The sequence below is a fragment of the Aricia agestis genome, chromosome 16, assembly GCF_905147365.1.
Source record: "Aricia agestis chromosome 16, ilAriAges1.1, whole genome shotgun sequence".
NCBI classification, from domain to species: domain Eukaryota; kingdom Metazoa; phylum Arthropoda; class Insecta; order Lepidoptera; family Lycaenidae; genus Aricia; species Aricia agestis.
Window position 1 is genome coordinate 14,427,834 of NC_056421.1, and position 20,783 is coordinate 14,448,616.

The following is a 20,783-nucleotide window of genomic DNA, read 5'->3' on the forward strand; positions in this document are numbered from 1 at the left end:
GGCGGCAGCATGGGTCACCTAGCAAATGTCAGTAGAAAATGATGATGTCATAAAGTAGCATTTTATTTGAATTTTTACCGGTCGCGGTCGCTCGCGGGTCACGGCATAATATATCCGAAAGCCACCTTTAAGATGGAACTGCCGCAAAAAGCACAATACGAGTATGTCGCTATAGTCTTTTGAGTCGTAACAGCTGACAGTAGGCTGACAGATTATTATATATTTTGTTGTCGTTGTATGTAATGAAAAAAAAAAGATTGAAGTATGTATTTAAAAACTGCTGGCCTGTTTGTTTGTTTGGCCTGTTGAAGGTGTATTTCAGCGTTTTGAGCGCTTTGTAGAACATACTCCAAGAAATTTTAAATATTTTGATTTTATGGGGAGTTTTGGTTGAAATTTAGTGGGTTTTGTAGTTGCTTTAGGGGGAAAACGTTTTGAATAGTTGGCAACACTGGATTTACAACGTTTTATTTTAGTTAAATATTAACCAACGAATACTATACTCACAAGGAGATATTAACTAGCCAACCCAGTGGTGCAGGTTATTGTGAGGTTATTGCTATAGATAATTTATTCCCAAATATTTTATTAAATCATTGTAATGTTTAACTAGCTTGTTGTTGGTAGCAGTCGGGGAAACTTGACCATCAACAATAGCATTCAAAATGATTATTAAGATGTTTTGGTACACTTGTTTTTTGTTTAGTATTATTGTATCGACTTCTTCGATTGTGGCTGGATACAATTGTGAATTTTGTCAACCAGAACAAGTTCATATCGCATTTGGAAGTAAGTATTATTTTTAATATAATTTCAGTTTAACAAAACATACTTACATAGTTATTTGTATGACTAATTACTTTAGTAAAGGATGTAATATTGCATATAAATGAAACGTTTAATTGTTGCCGATATGTACTACTTAATTTAAAATTCAATTCTTTAACAAAGTTCTACATCTCTGTGTTATCTTTGCTTATGATTTAAAAAGTAGTTTACCTTATTATTAACGTTAAACAAAGGCTAATTTTATGTTAATAGGCTAATTATAATATAGGTATGTTTCTCGTCACAGTGTGTACTCACCTTTGTTTAGTTACGCCCTAAATAATATCTAAATAAACCATCCGTTCCTTTTAAATTATAATCATACTTTCATTCAACATATTATTAATAATAATTAACTGATTGTTTTAACATTAAATAAAAAATAACTAAATTTATTTTACATCCTGTTTCCTCTTACATCATATTATTGAGTGACAGAGGCAACACTTTTTCACAATCTTATTATAAAATTGTGAATCATGTCATGTACCTAGGTATAATTAATAATAATTATTCTAACAATTTATGACGTATAACATGAGCTGTTTTTGCTATTTAACCTATTTAAGTTAACATTGCTTGATAACACAATGCGATAAGGAATGCTTCACATCATAATTAGTATGTATAATTATAATAAGTATGTTATGATCTGCATTTAAAATGCTAAACAATGTGAACAAAGATGCAAGAAAATGTGTGTGCACACAAAATGTGCACACCAAAAATTGGTTTAAAAAAAGTTGCAACACAACAAAACTGCAATGTCTTTACAATCTTTATGGTATGATCAGAAATGAAATATACTGTTACTTGTATTTGTATCCTTTCAGACAAGCCCAACGACATTGTAGTGACATGGACCACATTCGACAAAACCAAGGAGTCTCGTGTGCAGTATGGTGTTGGGTCCATGGATCAGGAGGCTTCCGGCATTGCCTCGGTCTTTGTGGACAATGGGACAGAGAAGAGGCACATGTATATACACCGCGTGACTCTCCCGGACTTGAAGTTTGACACTACTTATGGTGAGATCCCTCAAGCCAAATTTATTTTGAAAGCACTAGCTTAGTAAACATTAAGGACTATACAAGATGTAACAAAACTAAGTGATAATACTTAAGGGTGTGTATGGGTGCTGAAAGTGTAAATTTTTATTTACCTTTGTATCGGCAAACCCATGATTTAAAAAAAATTGCTCTTTCAGTGCTGCCACTTACACAGTGAATTCTATATGCATGCAAGAAACACATGTACTATCAGAAAAGTTGATTCCTAGGCAGATGTCGGACCTAAGTAATTTGCTCATGTTATACCCACCCATCACAGCTAAGTGCTAACATTGAATTGACATAAGCTGACCACATGACATAGGTCCAACCAACTGCCTAGGAATCAATTTCCTCGATGGTACATACCCTAAAGTATTATGAACTAGTTTTGTTACGCCCTTTACCTATAGCTTAGTTTAATTGACATATTCTGTAGTTCACTAATATTGACCCTCCCAACACCGGTCCTGTTGCTTGATAGAGAAAAATTCGGTTATTGACCTATGACTCTTTTGTCTATTTCGCGCGCACGAAAATAATCTTTCTACTTACTACAACTACTACAGTATTTTTGTCATCCATACTAATATTATAAATGCGAAAGTGTGTCTGTCTGGCTGTCTGTCACCTTCACGCCAAAACCACTGAACTGATTTTGATGAAATTTTGTATGTTATTACTGACCCGAAAAAGGACATAGGGTACTTTTTATCCCGGAAAATGTACGGTTCGCGCGCGATAAACGATTTTTTACGTAACGGAGTTAGTTTGCGGGCATCGACTAGTAATAAACATAGTAATAACCACAGTATAGCAATATGACATATCCCTACAGTAGTGAAACGACGACGACGATGTACTTGCGCAGAACAACGGAGGGGTACCCGCGGGGAAGCAGGCGGTGCGGGCCCGCGTACACAAACTCGCGGAGTTTGTGTACCTGCGCCCACAGGGGTGACGTTGGCGCGTTGTCTACGAATTTTGTGTTGTAAAACGATAACTTATCTTATAAACAATGGGATATTATAATAAATGTTCAGTGTACAGATGTAAATCTGATTCAAAAAACAAAAAGGATTTAAATTTTCATAAATATTGGCTCCCATTTACACTAATATTGTGTTGGCCTTGGCGGCATGTATATTTTGAATGATAACATTAATTGCATTACAAGCACAATATTTTATTTTTATTTTATTTCCCGTTTCGTGGCAACCCTGGCATATCTGCTCGGTACTTGTCATCGGTGGTGGCATCGTGCGACGTCAAAGGCGTTTCTTTACTGTAGGGACTAATATTGTGCTTGGAGTTGTGATTATGCTATTCCATTAAATCATCTGTATGCTTGTTATCATATTATTTTCTGTAATATGATACCGTGTGTGACCGAATTCGGTACGCAGGAGTTATGTGCCCAAGTATATTATGCGCATTGCGCAGTACATCCTGTGAGCGGGTGACCAAGACGTCTGGCTATGCGCATAAGCAACTTTTTCATGCCTATAACCCATGCGGCGCATGGATCATCTTACTTTTATCAAATCTAACTAATCTAACTCCTAACTATCTAACCTAACTCCTAACCAAACTCGAGGACACCATTTTCCAATCCGAAAATCGAATGTAATTCCGAGTCAAGATCCACGCTCTACAATCAAAATTCTAAACAATTAGGTATAATAGAATATTGTTAAGTTGTATCATATCGCCAACAGCCGATACATACAGACAGTATAATATTGACATAGTTGCGGACCTTGTTGTTACATACAATGTTTTGGAAACATAATAGATATCACACGTTCAACGCATTGGAGGCGTTATCAGCTATCCCTAAGCACTGTTAACAATGTTTAACTTCGCTCTATAATTGTTAATTTAGATATTATTTATCTTGTTTAGGGTTCCGTAGCCAAATGGCAAAAAACGGAACCCTTATAGATTCGTCATGTCTGTCTGTCTGTCCGTCCGTATGTCACAGCCACTTTTCTCCGAAACTATAAGAGCTATACTATTGACACTTGGTAAGTAGATGAAGTCTGTGAACCGCTTTAAAATTTTGATAAAAAAACGGAAAAATTATTAAACATTTTAGGGGTCCCCATAGATACAACTGAAACAAAAAACATTTTTTGTCATCTAACCTTATGTGTGTGGGGTATCTATGGATAGGTCTTCAAAAATCATATTGAGGTTTCTAATATAATTTTTTTCTAACCTGAATAGTTTGCGAAATAGACTCTTCCAAAGTGGTAAAATGTGTCCCCCCCCTCTCATACTTCTAAAGTAGGGGCATGATAAGTCTAAAAAAATATATATGTTGTACATTACTACAAAAACTACCAACGAAAATTGGTTCGAACGAGATCTAGCCAGTAGTTTTTTATTATACGTCATAAATGGTAAACCTTAATTTAACTTTCATTAAATGAATGAAAAATGAAAATAAATCAAAAACCTCTTAATTTCATAAAAATAAACCTTATTGCAGCTGCGGAACCCTTCATGGGCGAGTCCAACTCGCACTTGGCCGGTTTATTATTATTTTCCTCTTACTTCCATGGCAACTTCTTTAAGTTGCCATGGAAGTAAGAGGAATAGCTAAATAATAAAGGTATTTATATTAGGGAATATCTTTATATTCCCTAATAAAAATATGTAGCTACACAATACTTACGTTACAATACTTTGTTCTTGTCTATCAAGCGTCTTTATTAATGGCAAAACATTACATAATTATAATAATTATAGCCTATGCATTGTTAAAATATTTTAACAATGCATAAATATTTTATATGGAGGGATAAAGTTTCCTTTTTTTTTATGAAATAAGGGGGCAAACGAGCAAACGGGTCACCTGATGGAAAGCAACTTCCGTCGCCCATGGACACTCGCAGCATCAGAAGAGCTGCATGTGCGTTGCCGGCCTTTTAAGAGGGAATAGGGGAATGGGGTAATAGGGGAGGGTAGGAAAGGGAAGGGATAGGGGAGGGTAGGAAAGGGAATAGGGTAGGGGATTGGGCCTCCGGTAAACTCACTCACTCGGCGAAACACAGCGCAAGCGCTGTTTCACGCCGGTTTTCTGTGAGAACGTGGTATTTATCCGGTCGAGCCGGCCCATTCCTGCCGGAGCATGGCTCTCCCACGTATATTTCCTTGCACAACCTTGCATAATGCATAGCCATAGAAGACATGCATAAGAATGAGGAAATCTGTCGGCTAATTAATCCTTAAAGCCTGTCAGTGTTTCCATTCTTTCTCATTTCTACTGTAGCCATGCTAAACCTGAGAGCCTAGAAGAAACATAATTGGCTATCGATCATAATGATAATGTATATATTATTATGTTTGACACATCCTGCTTTTATATTTTACTAGATGATCCCCGCAAACCCGCAATTCCGTTGCGCCAAAACTCGTTTATCGCGTGGGAACCGTACATTTTCCGGGATTAAAGTACCCTATGCCCTTTCCCGGGACTCATAACTCCATACCAAATTTCAGCAAAATCGGTTCAGCGGTTTACACGTGAAGAGGTAACAGACAGACAGACACACTTTCGCATTTATAATATTAAAGTATGGATCTTAACGGGCTTGCTCTTAACGTCTATGGAAGATGAGATTCCGGATAGCCTGTAACGGTTTATGTGGTAATGCCACGTCAAGCGATATATTGTCATTAGCAGACAACATCCAATTTATCATGTGATACTGTATCTTCCAGTGTACCACGTGGGCTCTGTGTACGGGTGGTCGGAGCTGTTCTCGTTCAAGACGCCGCCGCAGGGTGAGGACTGGGTCGTCCGCGCCGCCATCTACGGCGACATGGGCAATAGGAACGCTCATGTGAGTACCTAATCCATAATAATATTATAAGAGAAACAGACAGAACAGAGTGTTTGTTTTTCTGTTTGTTGCCTTACAGTTTTTGTCTCAGAAGATTAGAAGAACGTACGATTTTCGCACTTTATACCTCTAGTTGTGGGCAACAATTTATGAGATTTAATAAAATGAATAAGTAATGTTGAGCACATAAATATTTTTTATATGCGGTGTGGCCATGTTTTTGATCAACGTTTCTGCTATAATTTGGTTTTGATGATGATCCTGGGACCTAATTCCTGACTTCTGATCGACTCGTAGTCAATTAACTTTTACGTGCACCAGTAATAGCTGGCCGTTGACCAACAGTGACCTTCCGAGTACGAGTCTAAACGGAAGTTTTGACGTGGGAGAGCCATGCTTCGGCACGAATGGGCCGGCTCGACCGGAGAGATACCACGTCCTCACAGAAAACCGGCGTGAAACAGCGCTTCCGCTGTGTTTCGCCGAGTAAGTGAGTTTACCGGAGGCCCAATCCCCTACCCTTTTCCTTTCCCTACCCTCCCCTATTTCCTTCCGTACCCTCCCCTATTCCCTTCCCTACCCTTCCCTATTACCCCTTAGAAGGCCGGCAACGCACCTGCAGCTCTTCTGATGCTGCGAGTGTCCATGGGCGACGGAAGTTGCTTTCCATCAGGTGACCCGTTTGCTCGTTTGCCCCCTTATTTCATAAAAAAAAAAATTGTGAATCACCCCGCAAATTTTTCCCAGTCCCTCTCGTACCTGCAAGACGAGGCGCAGCGCGGCCACTTCGACGTGATCCTGCACGTCGGCGACTTCGCGTACGACATGCACGACGACAACGCGCGCGTCGGCGACGAGTTCATGCGGCAGATCCAGCCGCTCGCCGCCGCCGTCCCTTACATGGTCTGCCCCGGCAACCACGAGCAGACCTAGTGAGTTTCCGCCCTTAACTGACAGCTTTCCACTTTGGGCTATGATGGATGTTTATCCACCATGGTTGTGAAGCTGTCTATATCCTGAACAATATTATATGTTAAATCATAGACAAAAACAACCCTCTCATCTTTCATCGCTTGTATTCATTTCTCTATCATAGGCCAAGGTAGAGAGGCTGCATTATATCAAGATATAATACATCATCGTTTCAACATGCTCGTTGCCATATCTTACCGCTCTCCGAACCTTCGACAGCGCGATGCAGGATTGTAAGGCGAATTGTGGGTACCGCCACAAAATAATTGTATCTCTATAATAAATAAAATAATTGTATGTATGACAAATGGGGAAATCAATGTTACAGCAACTTCAGCAACTACCGCGCCCGTTTCTCGATGCCCGGGGACTCGGAGAGCCTGTTCTACAGTTGGGACCTCGGCCCCGTCCACTTCGTGTCCATCTCCACCGAGGTGTACTACTTCATGTGCTACGGGGTCAAACTCATGACCAACCAGTACGATTGGCTGAGAGAGGATCTGACCAAAGCGACTCTGCCGGAGAACAGGTAAGGTTGATTTGGATTGCAGATATAGAGGCAACAGGAATAATTTAGATGATATAGAGATGTTGCAGATAATATAGACCGACACATCCATAGGCGTACCAAATATTTTAGACACGGCAGCATATCTGTTTCAAGAAGATGGTCGATCTTTGACTATTAATTATTATAAATCAACCTGGGTATGCCCATGGAGACATCACAATAGATTAAGAAGCGTATTGTTACGATTTTTTTTACATTTTAAAAGGCTTTGCCCTTTGTAGCGAATATTTAAAGAAAACCTTACTTAAAAATTACAAAAACTTGACTGCATTTCTGCAGTCCGTCTCTTTTGCAAACCGAAGAAATACCTACACTTGAAGATCTTAGTACTTATTAGTTTTGGCGCAAGCGGGTTATAAAAAATAAGAAAGATGTACTTAATTAATGATGTGTAAACGAATTCTAAGCAATGGGCGCATGTATCTTAAATATTTGGTATGTATCGGGTTCTGGGGAAAGAAATGATCTCATGTCTTAGTTTTTGGCATAACACTTGTTTTTTTTTTATTTACAGTAGTTGAGTAATTTTTAAAATTGCTATAATATTGCACAGGTTTTGATGATGGTAAAGGGTAAACTGTTTTAAAGTAGCACATTTTTAAAGAGAAATAATAATATGCTACAAGGGTTTAACAAAACTGCACAAAAACTAAGTTTGGCACACTAATTAATAAAGCCTTTTTATAACAGAGGATTGGTCATATGGATAAGGATGCTTCGTTTAGATGGAATCAAATGTTTATATACAAATAATTAAGTAGCACATCCTCCATCGTGGGTATCGCAGACACAATATATTTTTTTCAATTTTCTTTATTGGATGTTAAATAAACATAGTTTTGATTACATTTAATTGCATGGGAATAGAGTGGTAGCATTAAGGTGCCCATACATGGGACAATTTGTCGTTTCGATCGATCGTCAAGAAAATCGTCCAATCGATCTTTTGAACGTAATCGTTTTTTTTTTTAATGAAATAAGGGGGCAAACGAGCAAACGGGTCACCTGATGGAAAGCAACTTCCGTCGCCTATGGACACTCGCAGCATCAGGAAAGATGCAGGTGCGTTGCCGGCCTTTTAAGAGGGAATAGGGTAATATTTACCCTATTCCCTTTCCTTATTAGGGAGGGTAGGAAAGGGAATAGGGTAGGGGATTGGGCCTCCAGTAAACTCAATTACTCGGTGAATCACAGCGCAAGCACTGTTTCACGCCGGTTTTCTGTGAGAACGTGGTATTTCTCCGGTCGAGCCGGCCCATTCCTGCCGAAGCATGGCTCTCCCACATATGATATAACCATGTTTGCGTTGCTCAATATTGTAATCTGAATAGGCAAGTCCGGCCCTGGATAATCATGTACGGGCATAGACCGATGGTTTGCAGCAACATGTATGATGATTGCAACGATACAATGTTACCCAACCGCGTGGGCATCAATGACACATGTGGTGAGTGAGTGGGGGCTTGAATGAAGGTGTGGCCTGTGGGCTTGGGTGCGGTCATGCGCTTGGATGTGGTGACATAGGCTTGTGTCTAGACTCTAGTCTCTAGACAATAGACATGCGCTAGTCTCGGGAACATCGCTTGTCTGGACATGTTCTTTTCACTTTTGTCGAGACATGCGCTTGAATGTGGACATAGGCTTAAGGCTTGTCACTTGTGCCTGAAGTCTGGACATACGCATATATGTTGATAAAATTTACTTGTTAGGGATTTTGTGGAGATTTTTATTATATTATATTATATTATATTATATTATATTATATTATATTATATTATATTATATTATATTATATTATATTATATTATATTATATTATATTATATTATATTATATTATACTATACTATATTATATTATATTATATTATATTATATTATATTATATTATATTATATTATATTATATTATATTATATTATATTATATTATATTATATTATATTATATTATATTATATTATATTATATTATATTATATTATATTATATTATATTATTCGGAGTGAAGTTTGGCTTCTCACAGCTCTCGCTGGCATTCATCTCAGTCCCGCCCCGAAACCTTCAGGGAGAGGGTACTGCGGATTCGCCTTCGTCTGTTAGTATGTTACTTCCCAAAACTTTTGAAACAATTGTACTTGTGTAAATAGCTGTTTGTTTTTGCATTATGGTTAGATCCAATTTAGCATCCAGTATGTCACAGTATCTACGGATGCTCTTGGCGACCATTCCTGTTGCTCCTATTACAATTGGTACGATGATAGCTTTGGTTTTCCAGAGTCTAGTTATTTCTTTTTTCAGCAGATGGTACTTGGTTAATTTTTCCATTTCTTTAGCGCCAATATTGTAGTCGGTGGGTATTGTGACATCTATCAGGTAAGTGATGTTTTGTTGCTTGTCTATGTATATTATATCCGCCCCCGTATCACGTATCTTGCGAGAGCAATGCGTTAGCAATTATTGTGCGATAATTGCTCCAAAATCGCAATTTCGTATCACGTATCAGCCAAAACAATACGATTGCAATCGATCACTATACATGACACCATTGTTTGTGACATTCATGACACCCAGCAAAAGCTCGCGCGATTATTGCTAGTGGATTGTTGATCGCTATTTTTACGTGATTAGGTAGCCGGTCTATTGTGGATAACTTGTACGTCTGTCTGTACTGGCATCTCCCACATGGGTTTGGCTGTATTGTTCTCTTTAACTTGGGGTTGTGTGAGCTTATCCCTCCACCATAACTGCTCTGTATTGAAATTGTGTTTTTTGCTTAGGGCCCAGTAAATATATTGAACGATATTGTTGTGTCTTTGTGTGTACTGTATTCCTGCTAATTTTTCGCAACCTGAAACTATGTGTTGTATTGTTTCATCTTTGGTAAAGCATATTCGGCATTTTCCATCTACCTCTTTCTTTAGTATATCTCTTTCGAACTGTTTAGTTATTATAGATTGGTCCTGGATTGCAAAAATGGCAGCTTCTAGTGTAGGGGATATCATTTGTTTTTTGATCCAATTAAACGAGAGATTTTTGTCAATATTTTCCTTTTCTAGGACTTGTTTATGGAATTGTGCGCGCAAGGGTTTCGACTTCCAGGTATGTATTTTCTTTTTTAATATAGCTTTTTTAATATCCGTCTCATTTATATTATCTCTTCCGTTTAATCCTATTTCTCTTACATATTCTTCTGCATTTACATTTATTGAGTATTTATTTATATTTTTATCATGATCATTAACTCCTTTTATTAGGTAATCACGCGCATTATTTAGATGCTGTTTATATTTAATAATTTGGCTTTTATACAGTGATTCTATATTTAATAACCCTCTTCCTCCTTCCTCTGTCGGTAGATATAGTCTTTCTACTTCTGCTTTTTGTTGGTGTGCCTTATTAAGTGCTAATAATTTTCTTGTTTTAGTATCTATTGCTTTTATATCTCTATCTTTGTAATTAACTATGCCGAATGAATAGAGTAGTACTGGAGTTGCATACGCATTTATCGCTTTCATCGTATTTCTTGCGCTAAGGTGTGTGTTCAATATTTTCTTAGTTCTTTTAAAGTATTCTTTTGTTATTTGATGCCGTAGTTCTTGATGATTTAGCTTTCCAGATTCATGGATACCTAAATATTTGTATGTTTCGTTATCTTTTAAGTATGCGAATTCCTCTCCACTTAACAGCATTTGCCCTTCTGTTTGATTTCTGGATTTTCGTCCTTCTATTATGTGTAGTGTATTGCATTTTTCTAGTCCGAATTTCATTCCGATGTCATTTGTAAATATTTCTACTGTATGTATTAGGCTTTCTAGAGTTTTCTTAGTTTTAGCGTATAATTTCAGGTCATCCATATAGAGTAAGTGATTTATGTTTGCGCTATCCTTGAGCTGGTATCCTTTGTTTGTGTATTTGTTTAGAATTTGAGATAACGGGTTTATAGCTAGGCAGAAAAGTAAGGGCGAGAGTGAGTCTCCTTGGAATAATCCGCAATTAATTTGTATCGGGTCTGTAACTACTGTTGTTCTTTCTCCATGGGCTGTCATAACCACTTTCCAGTTTGTCATTACTTTCTTCAGAAAGCTTATGACAGCAATCGGGCACTTATAAAGGCTAAGTAGTTTTATTAGCCACTCGTGGGATATACTATCGAAGGCTTTCTGATAATCTATCCAACACATACTTAAATTTTTCTTTGCGTGATATGCATCTTCAAGTATTGCTTTATTGAGCATAAGGTGATCCTTGCATCCTCTGGTACCTCTCCTGCATCCGCGTTGTTCAACTGCTAGAATTTTGTTGTGTTCACAAAATAGGTATAATCTGTCTGCTATTATGGACGTTAATAGTTTGTACATTGTAGGTAAGCAAGCTATGGGGCGCCAGTTCTTTGGGTTATCTGTGTTATTCTCTGTTTTCGGTATAAGGATCACCTGTCCTGTAGTGAACCATTCTTCTATATCTTCTGTTCCGTTAAAGATATTATATTATATTATATTATATTATATTATATTATATTATATTATATTATATTATATTATATTATATTATATTATATTATATTATATTATATTATATTATATTATATTATATTATATTATATTATATTATATTATATTATATTATATTATATGTACTCAAAAGTACATTTAGAAGACAACATGAACACGTATTGTATACCTGGCTGGATCATTTAAGTATAAGTACAAATATCTGGAACAAACATAACTAAGATTTTTAAAGTTGCACAGTTTTTAAAGAGAAGGCTACAAGACTTTAACAAAACTGCACAAAATCCTTTTTCGAAGTAAGGCCTTTACTGATCGTCAGTAAAGGCCTTATTTCGAAAAAGGATTTTGTTTCGATTTAATTAAACGTATGTTAGTATTTGCGGATTACAGTAAATAAATGAAGTTTAGTATAAAGTAACATTAAATTAGGTCGGATTAAGAGTCTAGCTGCTAGCATTAGAGGTTAGCTTCATCACTCATCAGCTTTTCATAAATACATGCAGACATTTAGAACATGTCGTCGTTGCTCAATATTATAATCTGAATAGGCAAGTCCGGCCCTGGATAATCATGTACGGGCATAAACCGATGGTTTGCAGCAACACTGGTAGCTATTGCGACAATAAAACCTTGCCCCACCGCGTGGGCCACGAGGGCCAATGTGGTGAGTGAGTGGGGGCTTTGGTGAAGGTGTGGGCTTGGGGCCAGGCATGTGGACATGGGCTTGTGTCAGGACACGCGCTTATGTCTGGTTAGGCGCTTGGATGTAGACATGAGCTTGTGTCCGGTCAAGGGCTTGTGGTATGTGCTTGGGCGTGGATTTGAGTGAGTGCGGTGACGGGAGTGTGTGGGTTGCAGGGCGCGGCGGCCGTGGATAGTGATATACGGGCACAGGCCCATGTACTGCAGCGCCGTGCGGCCGGACTGCTGGTCGAGCGAGTTGCCCAACCGCGTGGGTCTGCTGGGCGTGGCCGGTGAGTGGGCGTGGGTGGGGGCGGGCCGTGAGCGTGTGCATGTTGCAGGTCGCGTCGGCCGTGGATAGTGTTGTACGGCCACCGGCCGATGTACTGCAGCAACAAGGACGACATCGACTGCAGCTTCGAGTATACGCGTCGGGGACTGCCCTTCCTCGGCCTTTATGGTGAGTTCCACGGTCCACCAGGTATAGAGGCAGGTATAAACGAGGCGGGGTACGAGATTTGGAAGGAGTCACGTTTAATAAGTATCAGCGCGTATTTCAAGGAGTACATTTAAAAGAATTTTTAAAAACACTTTTTTACAGCACTAAAGGCCTTAAAATCTGGCACAGCTGACAGTAGGTACTTGACACTTCGCACCCTATCAGTGTGGTTACCCCGTTACTAGTGTGGTAGCACCACACCTTCGGCGATCTGGTTCTACCATTTAGATGCGACATAATGCAGCTTCGTTTTTATTTCATTCCAGTCTGTTTCCTATCGAACTTAAAATAGAATTTTTTATATTTTATTAGAATAAACAAGTTGCATTAATGTTGAATTTAAACAGTACAATTGGTGTGATGTTATCAGAGCACCAGCACTCGTAAGTTACATATTTTAAAACTGTGTGTTAACCATGTAATAAAACTGCACAATGTATATTTGCTGCACAAAGAAGCGTGTTCTGTGACTACTCCTGACTTCTGGGTTGGTATATGAGCGTGACACCTCTAATTGTTAGCATTTCATTATCTTATTGTTTTTCGCACTTGAATGAATTTATTTATTTATTCTCTTTATTTACAAAATTATGACATATTTATAAAAGTGACAATATTACATTGGCGTTTATAAATTCTTATGAGAATAAGGGCGAGATCGCACTAAGCGACACTACGCTGCAGTGCAGCGAGGCGAAGCGACACTTCACATTCCTAGGTTCTGAGCTTTAGTGCGGTCCCGCCACTAAAAATCATGTTTAGCGTCTATTTTTTTTTTGACAAGCTAATTTTCTCAGCGCTCTTAACAACATATGTATTGTTCAGAGCGCTGAGAAAATTATTGCGATTTTATGAAGTTTTGTGCCATCACCTTGGACTTTATGATTTACTATTCTGACATTATATGTAGCTCTTGAGCCGCTGCTGCGCGAGTTCGGCGTAGACGTGGTGATCTGGGCGCACGAGCACAGCTACGAGCGGACCTGGCCGCTATACGACCTCAAGGTCTACAACGGTAGTCTCGAGCACCCTTACACCAACCCCAAGTAAGTATCAAGTCACCGCGGTGACCGATTAGTAGGAGAGAAATATAAACATACGAGATACAAAAAGCCAACAAGTTTCAGTTATGACTGATTATTATCATTATTATCGATCCTGTACAAAGTATGACGTGGACAACATCAAGGAATGCAATTAAATATGTATGTAATATTATGATACTACAAAATTCATTTAAACGTCGACGGGAGCGTTCAAGTATTACGAAACGCGAGTAGAAGATGGAGGAGAGGCTGTTTGAAGAATTTTCGTCACTTTTTGCAACATAGAATTGGACTTAAAGTAGAAATTGTCATAAAATATGTTACGTAACTTTTTGAAGTGTAAAAAGTTGGGCGTAGCAGTAGGAGAGTTACACAGGGAAGTTTAATAATTATTATCTTCAAAAACTTGCGTAATACTTGAATGGTCCCTACTTTAAAGGTTGGATATTTTGTACTATGATACTCGAAATTGGTTAAGCCGTGTATTGAGTTAAGCGATTGGACACCACTTGTTTTAATGCGAAGTGTTTAGTGCAGTGGTTAACGTGAAATGTGTTACTTACCTTTAGGCTCCGTTTTCACTAAAGATGTGGTTCTCAAAGACACATTCCTCGCAACACATCTCTGGTGGGAACGCAGCCTTATAATGATTATATAGGTAAGTTATAAGTAATAATAATTGCCACCAAGTTAGTTTGACGTTTTAGATGGTATTTATGATAATTTAGTGCTCTTCTTATTTTTTTTATTAATGTTTCATCCCTACGACGTTTTCAGGGCACCTGTGCATATTGTGACTGGCTCTGCCGGCTGCAAGGAGAGCACGGACCCGTTCAAACGTAAGTACTGAGTGCTTTCAATAATAATGTCAAATTAAGAGAAAATCAGGCATCAAAAATTAGAAAGCAAAATATTAAAGCGATTAAATCAGTGGAAGTAGGTAGCCTCTAAGAATTTTCATCAGAAAGATCAATAAAGTATGAACTATTGCTAACACTCGATTATGACAGCTTTCAAATAACAAAACTGGATCAAAATCCGTCGTTGCTACGGACAGACACAATTGCAGGGCTAAAATGGTCACATTTAGCAATTCCTCTCAATCAATTCAGCAAATGAATTATCAAAACTGTCAAACTGACACATGTCAAACCAGTACAAAAATACAGAAATGAATAGCAAGCTGACTTGCATTTTACGATTTTAGAAAAATGAATCATATTATGATTCATATCATGATTCTTCAAAACGACCATTTTAGCCCCGCAGACAAACGTGTGGAAGAATATTGCCACAAGGCATTAAATCCGCCAATGTACAAAAACGTGCAAAAAGTTTTAAATAAATAAATAAACACGTCACACTTAAAACACCCTCCTTCTTGTAATTTTAACAGTTATATTTTTTAATTCCAGCGGAGCCGGAGGAGTGGTCGGCGTTCCGTTCGAGCGACTACGGCTACACGCGCATGTTCGCGCACAACCGCACGCACATACACTTCCAGCAGGTATGGGTGTTTGTGTAGTTTTTTTTTTAAATAAAGGGGCAAATGAGCAAATGGGTCACCTGATGGAAAGCAACTACCGTTGCCCATGGACACTCGCAATTAGAAGAGCTGTATCTTCGTACGTGCAAAAGTAGATTTAAGCGGGAATTGTATACTTTTCGTGATAATCGTGGTCTATGTTCTTCCACGCGGCCTATATCTGTGCCAAATGTCATCAAAATCAGGCCGAAAGTACTCCAAAATTTTGACTACATCTCAAATCACTATTCTTCGTAACTTCGGACAATTAATGCACAGGCATATGCCGGACCTACATTATTTAGTAGGGTTATGTCGAACTCAGTCGACTGCATATCACGAATTCACGACTGTCAGTTATCAGTTATCACATTTGACAAAACCCGACCAAGTAACATGATAGGTCCGCCACATGCCTGTCTATAGTGTAACCAATTAATTTAATAAGTTAAACATATTTACTTCTCTTTTCAGGTGGACGTGAACCTTAAAGGAGAAATAATCGACGACTTCTGGATCATCAAGGAGGCGCACGAACCCTTCTACAACTTGTTCGACTAGAGCGAGACGGAAACGTGTGGTCTCGCTCGCACTATACTAGTTTAGTACCTACTGAGTTTTATGAAAACCACAGATCAAATAGAACCCTAGATATCACACGGCTTTATTACTAATAATTACACAAATTTTACATCAAATCAAACTACGTTTTTTTCCGAATTCTTTCGTATGTAGAGTGTAGACTTGCCGTGTAGTAGCTTGGCTTACACTTAATACTCGTGGATAGAAAACATCATTTTGTTTGTAGAAATCTATCTACTTTTAATTTGATCTGAATTCTCGGCTATGACATTGATCTAGTGATTTATGTATGGCTTAAGGTTAATCGCCTTATGAAAAAAGTTATACAGCTCTATAGTTTTATGTGCAAGCGAGACACAAGATGCTTTCTATTTCTTTCTATTGCTACTATTTTATGACTTTGTACCATTTATTAAGATTAACTTTTGTATAATTATGAAATTAGAATAAAAAACTAAATTTTTCGCCATCGTGTATCCAAAGAAAATATATTATATTGTCAGTGCCATATTATATTATACACTTATATTACACTAGCTGTTGCCCGTGACTTCGTCCGCGTGCACTTCAGTTTAGAGCGCGCGATGTCAACAAAATTGGGTGTCAAAAGCTTTTGTAAAAAAAAACCTGGTACCCCTAAAATCAAAACAGCTGTGCAGTGTGTACATAATGTTTCATTTTTTAAATTAAACTTTATATTTTATGCCAAATTTTAAAGCTTATTTAGGCCCATAATTACACAACTTTACCCATAAACTATTTATATCATTGATAGGTTTAACTTTTAAGTTATTTAATAACGTAAAAAAGGAATAACAGTCGAAAAAAAAATCGAAACTCGAATGTAAGATGATACCACGTCTTATAGAAAGAAGTCGGGGTGAGCGTCACCGCGATGTAGGAGACGCACGGTGCCATTTGTTATGAATTTTTGAAACTAACTTAATTTGAACAAATTTACACATTTTCACCCTCTTACAACCCTTTTTTCCAGTAAAAAAGTAGCCTATGTCCTTTCTCAGGCTGTAGACTATCTGTATACAAAATTTCATTACAATCGGTTCGGGAAATTCGGCGTGAAAGCGAGACAGACAGACAGACAGAGATACTTTCGCATTTATAATATTAGTATAGATTTATCATGAAATATATCATTATCATAATTCGTAACATTTTACAATAAAACAATCGTCAAGTAATCATGTAAGCAATAGAATCTCATATTATGTAAAATAGTTTTGGTGTAAAATATACTTTATTGACTTCAATTTTTGTTTTATTTTTTGTTGAAGAGTAAAGACTAAAGACACGTTGCCCCGACGCGATCCGTCGAAATGGCTTCACTCTATGTCCCAAACCTTTAGAATAACTTTTTCGATAGTTTCTTAGCCTAACTAAAATAGGACAAGCTGCTGCGCTCGTGAATTATAAGGCTATGGAAATTTACTATCAGGGAATTGATTCATAAGCAGACGTTGAGGCGGACCGACTTATTTCACAAAATTAACCGAAATCAATAATTTGCTGAGTTTGACATAACCCGATCAAGTTACGTAGGTCCGCCATCTACGGTGTGTAACAAAAATAAGTGATAATACTTTAGGGTGTGTACGTGTTCCTTGTAGAGTTCACTGTGAAAGTAGCAGCGCTGAAAGTCGATTTTTTTCACTTTTGTATGGGTAAGGGCCCGAGCGTCACGAGTTTCCCCATACAAAAGTGAAAAAAAATTTTGGTCTTTCAACGCTGTTACTTTCACATTAAACTCTCTACAAGGAACACGTACACACCCTAAAGTATTATCACTTATTTTGTTACACTCTGTATAGACTATAGTCTATAGATAGACTATAGGTTTAACATAGCGGCACCTGTTGGCAAATATAATTTCAAACACCCTCATTGAACCCTTGACACCTAGATGCCAATAACGAGGGATGTGTTTATTTCCAGAGCTCCTGTCCACCTGGTGACCGGTTCCGCGGGCTGCCAGGAGGGCAGAGATCATTTTAGAAGTGAGTAAATAAGCGTTTGGTACAAGTGTTGCTTGGAAAACTGCCATTAAAAAGCTTATAATATATTAGTACTTAAGAGACTACCCCCCTTGTTCCTTACTATTAAAAATATTCACGCAGCATATAACTATTCAATGCGTCGCGGTGTATTTATCTGTCATGTGATGTATCCCATAAGCCGGACAAGGACAAGCAGATATTGTATACTTAGACTGGGTTGCACCAGAGGCGTGGGTAAAGTTAAAGTTAAATATGGCGTCCAAACACCCCATATTCTCATACGACATCTGTAAATTTTTCCGGTTATAGTTAAGATTAAAGTTAAAGTTAGTTGGTGCAACCCAGTCTTAGTAATTTCTTGTGTAAATATATATAATAGTTTTTCTAGTAATATCTATATAATAATATAATATCTATGGACGCTTCACACCACGTCAGTCTGGCCCCGTGCTAAGTACCTGAAGGACTTGTGTTACAGGTACCAGACAACGGAAATATATTTAATACTTTTATACTATACATAAAAAGATTTTTATTATATGATCCACATATTTTTTATTCGCGGGATCCGAACCCGCGACCCCCGGTTTGAGCTACCAACACGCTCACCACTGAGCCACAGAGGTCGTCAATAATGGTATATAGTCAAGTAATGGCAAATCTATACTAATATTATAAATGCGAAAGTATCTCTGTCTGTCTGTCTGTCTCGCTTTCACGCCAAAACTACCGAACCGATTGTAATGAAATTTTGTATACAGATAGTCTAAAGCCTGAGAAAGGACATAGGCTACTTTTTTACTGGAAAAAAGGGTTGTAAGGGGGTGAAAATACGAAACTTTGTTCAAATTAAGTTAGTTTCAAAAATTCATACTAGATGGCGCCGTGCGTCTCTTACATCGCGCTAACGCTTGCCCAACATCTTTCTATAAGAGGTGGTATCATCATATATTCAAGTTTTTTTGATTGTTATTTCTTTTTTACGTTATTTAATAAGTCAGTTCTTCATATTATATACAGTGAGGTAACCTTAAACCTATCAATGATAAATAGTTTATGGGTAAAGTTGTGTAATTGGAGGGCTAAAGAAGCTTTAAAATTTGGCATAAAATATAAAGTTTGATTTAAAAAAAATGAAATATTATGTGCACACTGCACAGCTGTTTTGATTTAAGGGGTTTTTTTTTTATAAAAGCTTTTGACACCAATTTTGTTGCTATCGCGCGCTATAAACTGAAGTCCACGCGAACGAAGTCGCGGGCAACAGCTAGTAAGTTATAAGTGGTCGTTCAGCCGCGGATCTTCAATTTTTTTAGGCGGGGCAAAAACTAAAAAATAGTGCCCTGCCTATCTACTTATGTTTATTTTCACCTTATAATTTCAGCTATCAATATGTAGCATATAAAACAGGGTAGGGTTTAAAAGCGAGCGGTAGCCGGGCGCGTATTTGAAGTATGCCTACGCGCCTCGCGAATAATAAATTGTTCTTGCAGCACGTCTCACTCCGCGCTGAGGGTATCGGTCAAGTTGATATGGCCATGAAATTGCTGTACTTGTGCTATTATTTATTCCTTGGTCAAAGTTAAATGAATGATGAGTTGTCCATTGGTCCGTGAAGTGTGAATTTGGCCGCCCCCTGAATTTGCCGCCCGGGGCATAGGCCCGGTGGTAGGATAGGATAGGTGGAGCCGAAAGTTTGAGAACCCGTGATCTGAATATAGTAAGTGTGGCAAAGTAGTATTGAACATGTCTCACCAGTCATGCTGTATGTAGTTCTAGTATCTCAAGTACGCGCGTACGAGTCGCGCACTTGCGCGTAAAACGCGTCATCTGGACAGGCTCTAACATAAGTAATAACTGCATTCATAACTCAATACGTATCGAATTTTTGTGGGTTAGTGCATTATTACTAAACTGCGTCCAAGTACAAATCTCAATTTATTTATTTTCATATTATTGTAATGTGTACCTATATCACAGACTACTTAGGGATACTACGTATACCTATATTATGAAGGTAAATATCTTTCCAGGCAATCAGTTCCCATGGTCGGCTTTCCGATCCCAGGACTACGGCTACACTCGGTTCAAGGCGTACAACAAAACGCACATCAATATAGAACAGGTAACGTATACTCCGCAGTCCGAACGTAACCATTCATGATTCAACGTATCTAATCTAAACAAAACTACAACAAATTGTTTATTTGGGTCGTGAAATTTAAGTTGCTAGAATTATAATAGCCGCCCATAATCCTATAAACCCCGGCCGCACAATTTATGATCAGAACGCCCGCCGGACCACGAGTTCCGGCGAGTCCGAGTTCAGTGTTACATAAACTATAGCAATTGATATACTTTGTTATTTTGAAAATATTCTTCCAGGTATCAGTTGACTTAGGCGGACAAGTGATCGACGCGTTTTGGCTCATCAAACACAACAACTCATTGTACTAACAACTAACATAAAATTATTACCTTTACTATTTTAATTAAAAATGTCAAGGCACAAACACTTGGTCTCACCAAAGACTTTACTGTAGATTTCTATCTCAGCATTCCATTAAATTATTATACTTAAATATATTTGGTCTGTACTTTGGTAATGTTATGAATATTGAATACACCCTTTTATGTTTAAATATTTAAACCTGGATGTT

General features: G+C 37.9%; 1 protein-coding gene across 5 annotated transcripts; it reads left to right on the forward strand.

Annotated features, from left to right (window-relative positions):
- The first annotated feature begins 496 nt into the window (after positions 1-496).
- On the forward strand, positions 497-20,692 carry LOC121734818 (acid phosphatase type 7). Of its 5 annotated transcripts, XM_042125439.1 has the most exons (13): positions 497-789; positions 1,662-1,856; positions 5,607-5,728; positions 6,476-6,660; positions 7,029-7,229; positions 12,801-12,919; positions 13,869-14,004; positions 14,782-14,843; positions 15,420-15,511; positions 16,004-16,080; positions 18,062-18,123; positions 20,157-20,248; positions 20,509-20,692. In XM_042125439.1, the coding sequence occupies exons 1-13, from the start codon at positions 666-668 to the stop codon at positions 20,578-20,580; spliced, it is 1,539 nt and encodes a 512-aa protein (XP_041981373.1). In that variant the 5' UTR covers positions 497-665; the 3' UTR covers positions 20,581-20,692. The 5 variants fall into 5 exon arrangements, with proteins under 5 accessions (XP_041981373.1, XP_041981372.1, XP_041981371.1 ...); XM_042125437.1 differs by lacking the exons at positions 12,801-12,919; positions 18,062-18,123; positions 20,157-20,248; positions 20,509-20,692 and adding exons at positions 8,603-8,657; positions 12,382-12,442 and having other exon boundaries at positions 498-789; positions 16,004-16,599; XM_042125438.1 differs by lacking the exons at positions 14,782-14,843; positions 15,420-15,511; positions 16,004-16,080 and having other exon boundaries at positions 20,509-20,691.
- The last annotated feature ends 91 nt before the right edge of the window (positions 20,693-20,783 follow it).